General features: G+C 53.2%; 1 protein-coding gene across 1 annotated transcript; it reads right to left on the bottom strand.

Moving 5' to 3' along the window:
- Positions 1-282: 282 nt before the first annotated feature.
- Positions 283-4926, bottom strand: Znf382 (zinc finger protein 382). The gene is made up of 4 exons (XM_051162063.1): positions 4736-4926; positions 2967-3231; positions 1378-1611; positions 283-1269 (listed from the first exon to the last, which is right to left on the bottom strand). Exons 1-4 carry the CDS (start codon positions 4924-4926, stop codon positions 316-318), a joined length of 1644 nt encoding a protein of 547 aa, XP_051018020.1. The 3' UTR covers positions 283-315.
- Positions 4927-5554: the final 628 nt, after the last annotated feature.

Below are 5554 nucleotides of genomic sequence, written 5' to 3'. Positions count from 1 at the left end.
ACAAAGCGAGTCCAGGACAAGTCAAGGCTACACAGAGAAACCCTGTCTTTAAAAAAAAAAAAAAAAACCAATAACAACAACAAACAAACAACAGAACATCAAAGCACTCAGTTCCAAAAAAAGAAGAAAGAAAAATCAGCGGGGCGTGGTGGCACACACCTTTAATCCCAGCGCTTGGCAGGCAGAGGCAGGCAGAGTTTGGGACCAGCCTGGTCTACATACTGAGTTCTGGGCCATCCAAGGTTACATAGTAGTGAGGCCCTGTATAAAAAAAACAAAATCCTAATAAATAAATCAGATAACGCGACACCCCCCTCAGTGACTCCCCACGGCCTCTGCCTTGTGCGTCTTCTGGTGCGCGCTGAGGTTGGACTTGCAGCTGAAGGCCTTCCCGCACTCCCTGCAGCCGTGCGGCTTCTCCCCGGTGTGCGTTTTCTGGTGCCGGACGAGGTTCGATTTCCTGCTGAAGGCTTTCCCGCACTGGGGGCAGCCGTTGGCCTTCTCTCCGGTGTGGACGCGGTAGTGGACGGTGAGGATGGCCTTCTGCCGGAAGGACTTGCCGCAGTCGGCGCAGGCGTAGGGCTTCTCGCCGGTGTGGATGCGCTGGTGGAGGGTCAGGGTGGTCTTCTGGCAGAAGCGCTTGCCGCACTCGGCGCACGCGTAGGGCTTCTCGCCCGTGTGCGTCCTGCGGTGCACGGTGAGCGTGGTCTTCTGGATGAAGGCTTTGCCGCACTCGGCGCACCGGTGCGGCTTCTCCCCGGTGTGCGTCCTCTGGTGGTCCAGCAGGTAGGACTTCTTCCTGAAGGCGCTCCCGCACTGGGCGCACCCGTAGGCTTTCTCGCCCGTGTGCGCCTTGCGGTGCCTGGTGAGGGTCGCCTTCTGCCGGAACGACTTGCCGCAGTCCGCGCACGGGTAGGGCCTCCCCTCCGCGTGCGTCCTCTCGTGGAGCGTCAGGGCCGTCTTCTGGCGGAAGGCTTTGGCGCACTGGCCGCACGCGTAGGGCTTCTCGCCCGTGTGGATCCGCTGGTGCTCGGTGAGGTAGGATTTCCTCCTGAAGCTGTTCCCGCAGTGGGGACACCGAAAGGGCTTCTCCCCCGCCTGGGATGCGGGGTGCGGAATAAAAACCGGCTTCCCGCCAAGGAGCTGCTGGCTGTGCGCCATTGGGTCGTCGCGGTAGCTGATGGTTCTGTCTCCTCTCTGGCTTCTGCTGCGTGGGAACGCGGGTCCCGCCACGAGGAAGGGGCTGCCCCAGTCCCTCCACGCGAGCGGCTGCTCCGGGATCGGGATCTGCTGCTGCTGCTGCTGCTGCTGCTGCTGCTGCTGCTGCTGCTGCTGCTGCTGGTGGTGGTGGTGAGCAAGCCCCGGTTTCGAACTCACGGCCCCCAGGTCTACTTGGTCACGGAGAGTGCCTGCAGGGTGGGTTTTCTCACGCGTGGGACTCAGGCTGGGCTTCTCCCAGTCCCTCCTCACGGGGCTCACATCCCCAGGAACGAATTCTGGGCCCTTTGTCCAAAGGTTCCCGTCAGACTTGTACTCAAAGAGCGTTTTGGAGACAATGTGGCTCTTGCCAAGTGTCTCCCCGTGGAGACTGTTTCTCTCCTTAGTTAGTTCCTCGTGGTTGAAGATCACAATGGACTTAGGATTCTGGTCTTGGGAGTCTCTGAGCTTTACCAAAACGTCTTCATCTTCTAGAAAGGAATATAAATTAATTAGCAACACTTTGTGTATATGTGTATATATAAATTACAAACACACACACAAAACCCATGATGTCTCATTATTGTGGTTTACAAAAATTATAAAATAAATTAACTTAAGCCGGGCGGTGGTGGTGCACGCCTTTAATCCCAGCACTCGGGAGGCAGAGGCAGGAGGATCGCTGTGAGTTCGAGGCCAGCCTGGTCTACAAAGCGAGTCCAGAACGGCCAGGGCTACACAGAGAGACCCTGTCTCAAAACAAAAACAAAAACAAAAACACTTTTTTGTTGTTGTTTTTTCGAGACAGGGTTTCTCTGTGTAGCCTTGGCTGCCCTGGACTCACTTTGTAGACCAGGCTGGCCTCGAACTCACAGCGATCCTCCTGCCTCTGCCTCCTGAGTGCTGGGATTAAAGGCGTGCGCCACCACTCCTGGCTAACAAAAAAGTTTTTACATCTATGACTTACCTAAATAGCTCTGACTTGGAAAAAGTCTCTCTGTCCACAACTCCTCCCCTTGTTCCAACTTGCGGATCATATCAGGTTTCGCCATGTGAAGTCCTAATAATAAAGAAAAAAGAAAGGAAGGAAGGGGGGCTGGAGAGACGGCTCAGTGGTTAAGGGCACTGGCTGCTCCTCCAGAGGTGCTGGGTCCAATTCCCACATGGTGGCTCACAGCCATCTATAGTGAGCTCTGGCGCCCTCTTGTGGCCTGCAGGTGCACATGCAGAACACTGTAAATGTAAAATCTTTGGGGGGGAAAAAAAGGAAGGAAAAAAAGAAAACTGAGACTTGTTTTAAGCTGTTGGGACTCCACACCACTGAGAAAGATACATCGTGGCAAATGCGGTACAAACTGACGTCAATAGTCCGACGTTCTGGGGCTGAAGAGATGGCTCAGCAGTTAAAAACATGGGCTGCTCTTCCAGAGGACCCAAGTTCAATTCCCAGCACCCACAACCACCTGTAACTCCAGTTCTAAGGGATCCCACGCCCTCCTCCTGTCTTGGTAGGCATCAACCACACACGTGGTTCAAATACACACAACAACATCCATATAAGTTTAAAAAAAAAATAAATCTTTAAAAAATCTCATATTGGGTTGGACACAGAGGGCCTTTAATCCCAGCACTCAGGGAACAGAGGCAAGAATATCTCTGTGAATTCAAGGCCAGCCTGATCTATACAGCAAGCCTCAGAACAGGCAGGATTACAGAGACCCTGTCTCAAAAAAAAAAAAAAAGAAAGAAAGATTATACATTCTACGAACATATGATCTGGGCTGAGGGGGAGTCTCTTTGGCAGTGTGCTTGCTGGTCACATGTGAGGACGTGATTTTGGAATTCTTGGACGGACACGAGTGACACTTACCCACAGAGATGAAGTGGCAATAATTTTCCAGCATCACGTCCCTGTAGAGGGCCTTCTGGGCAGGGTCCAGGTGCTGCCACTCCTCCTGGGTGAAGTCCACGGTCACATCCTTGAACGACACGGACCCCTGTAAGGGCACACTGTGGCAGGTCAACCTGAAGTTACTGGAAACGGGTTATAGCTAAACGTTGGGGACTAGTCTGGCAATGATCAGTGGCTGAACTAGCTTTAAAAATCCTGTCTTTTTAAATAGATTTGTTTAGTTTGGGGTTGTGTGTTTATGCTTACTTTATGTGTATAAATATTTGCCTGGAAGCCGGGCGGTGGTGGTGCACGCCTTTAATCCCAGAACTTGGGAGGCAGAGGCAGGGGGAATCTCTGTGAGTTCGAGTCCAGCCTGGTCTATAAATGGAGTTCCTGGACAGCCAGAGCTACACAGAAAAACCCTGTCTCACAAAACAAAACAACAACAAAAAAAGCGCTTGCCTGGATGCAGTATGTGCACCGCAGGGCTGCAGTGTCTGAGCAGGACAGAAGGCAGCACCGGGTTCTCTGGAACAGGAGTTTCAGGCTGCGGGTGCTGGGAACTGAGCCAAGTCCTCTGCATGAGCAGCCAACGCTCTTTCACGGGAGGAGCAGCACTAAGACCCATGGGTCTCTCTATGTAGCTCTGGGTGCTTCCGACTGGCCCCTGCCTCTGCCCCTGAGTGCTGGGATTAAAGGCAGGGGCCACCACCCTGACATCAGCCACCGGTACTCTTTTGTTGTTGTTGGTTTTTCGAGACAGGGTCTCTCTGTGTAGCCTTGGCCGTCCTGGACTCACTCTGTAGACCAGGCTGGCCTCGAACTCACAGCGATCCGCCTGCCTCTGCCTCCCGAGTGCTGGGATTAAAGGCGTGCGCCTCCACGCCCAGGTGCCACCGGCGCTCTCAATCAGTGAACCACCTCTCCAGCCCCTTAATGGTGCTGTCTGTGCGACGCGCACACATAAACACACAGGTACTATCACACTCATGTACTCTTTCTGAAAATATTTCCAGTGGTATTTACTTTTTATCTCACGTTAAAGAAATAAGACCACACATTCTGTCCTGTGTGCAGTTCACTGACTGATGGACTAAAATGATAAAACCTTGATTCAGCTCATGGGAAATATTTACTCCATCGGTATATCAGAGACACAGTGAGGGGAAAAAGTACACAAGGGGGAAAAAATGTTGTAATCTGAAGTTTCACTGAAGATACAAATTTTTGTACTTAAAATAAATCTGTTTTAGCCGGGCGTGGTGGCGCACGCCTTTAATCCCAGCACTCAGGGAGGCAGAGGCAGGCGGATCGCTGTGAGTTCGAGGCCAGCCTGGTCTACAGAGTGAGTCCAGGACAGCCAAGGCTACACAGAGAAACCCTGTCTCAAAAAAAAAAAAAAAAAAAAAAAAAAAATCTGTATTGTAGGAATAAAGGGCACTAGGTTTTTAGGCCGGGCGGTGGGGGTGCACACCTTTAATCCCAGCACTCAGGAGGTAGAGGCAGGGGGATCGCTGTGAGTTCGAGGCCAGCCTGGTCTACAGAGCGAGTCCAGGACAGCCAAGGCTACACAGAGAAACCAAGTGTCCAAAACCAACCAAACAAACAAACAAAAAGATGGACATAGGAGACAACGAACAGCACAATGAATCTGTTTGTGAGCAGCCACCGTAAGTAGAAGGTACGCCCGCTGAGGGCTCACGCTCACTGTGGCATTGGGTACCGGGGCTGGAGTTGGTGGGGCAGGAGATGACGTGGGAAGGCGCCGGGCTCCGATAGGGACCTAGAGACCCCGGCTTGGGAAGCGGATCCCGAGACGCAGGCCGCCGACGCATCGCTGCTAAGCAAATGTTCCTGTTACCCGCCCCCCGCCCCCCCAACGAAAAGAAAAGGAATCTCACCTCACCTTAGGCATAGCTTTGAGGCTGGGGAGAGATGGGCCTCGTCGCCTGAGCTCCTCTTTCGGGAAAGGTAGGAGTCCTGTAAAGGCAAAGGCGTGGGGCGCGTGAGGAGCCGGGGAGACAACGCTCAAGTTAGATCTCTTGGAGAAGCGCCATTAGATCCTGCACACACAGCCGGGCGGTGGTGGCGCACGCCTGTAATCCCAGCACTCGGGAGGCAGAGGCAGGCGGATCGCTGTGAGTTCGAGGCCAGCCTGGTCTACAAAGCGAGTCCAGGACAGCCAAGGCTACACAGAGAGACCCTGTCTCAAAAACAAAACCAACAAAAAACAAATAAATAAATCGGCACGCACTCCCACTGTTCCCGCTCATGCCTACCCAGGACCCTGAGGCCTCTTCCTAAAGCCCAGGACCCGTGAGGGAGGGTGGAAGTGGACAAGTCCTGCTTTCTCTCTGCAAAACCCGAAGCATAGTCCCACGCTGAGCTAGGGTGGATTCTGAGGACCCCGCTGATGCAAATGCACCGGTTTTGTTTTTTATTTTTTTCCCCGCACCCTTCAGC

This window comes from Acomys russatus, chromosome 19 (assembly GCF_903995435.1).
Source record: "Acomys russatus chromosome 19, mAcoRus1.1, whole genome shotgun sequence".
NCBI lineage: Eukaryota > Metazoa > Chordata > Mammalia > Rodentia > Muridae > Acomys > Acomys russatus.
The sequence above is the reverse complement of the archived record's forward strand: the minus strand, read 5'-3'. Positions and strand labels throughout refer to the sequence as shown.

What these genes read in the sequence shown, in the direction of transcription:
- Znf382 (XM_051162063.1), bottom strand. Translation starts at nt 4,926, where the DNA reads ATGCGTCGGCGGCCTGCGTCTCGGGATCCGCTTCCCAAGCCGGGGTCT. An exon ending in TGCTCACAAACAGATTCATT is followed by an intron (nt 3,232 to 4,735) that starts GTGCTGTTCGTT and finishes ACCCGTTTCCAG; the next exon opens with TAACTTCAGGTTGACCTGCC. An exon ending in CCCCTCAGCCCAGATCATAT is followed by an intron (nt 1,612 to 2,966) that starts GTTCGTAGAATG and finishes TTCAACCACGAG; the next exon opens with GAACTAACTAAGGAGAGAAA.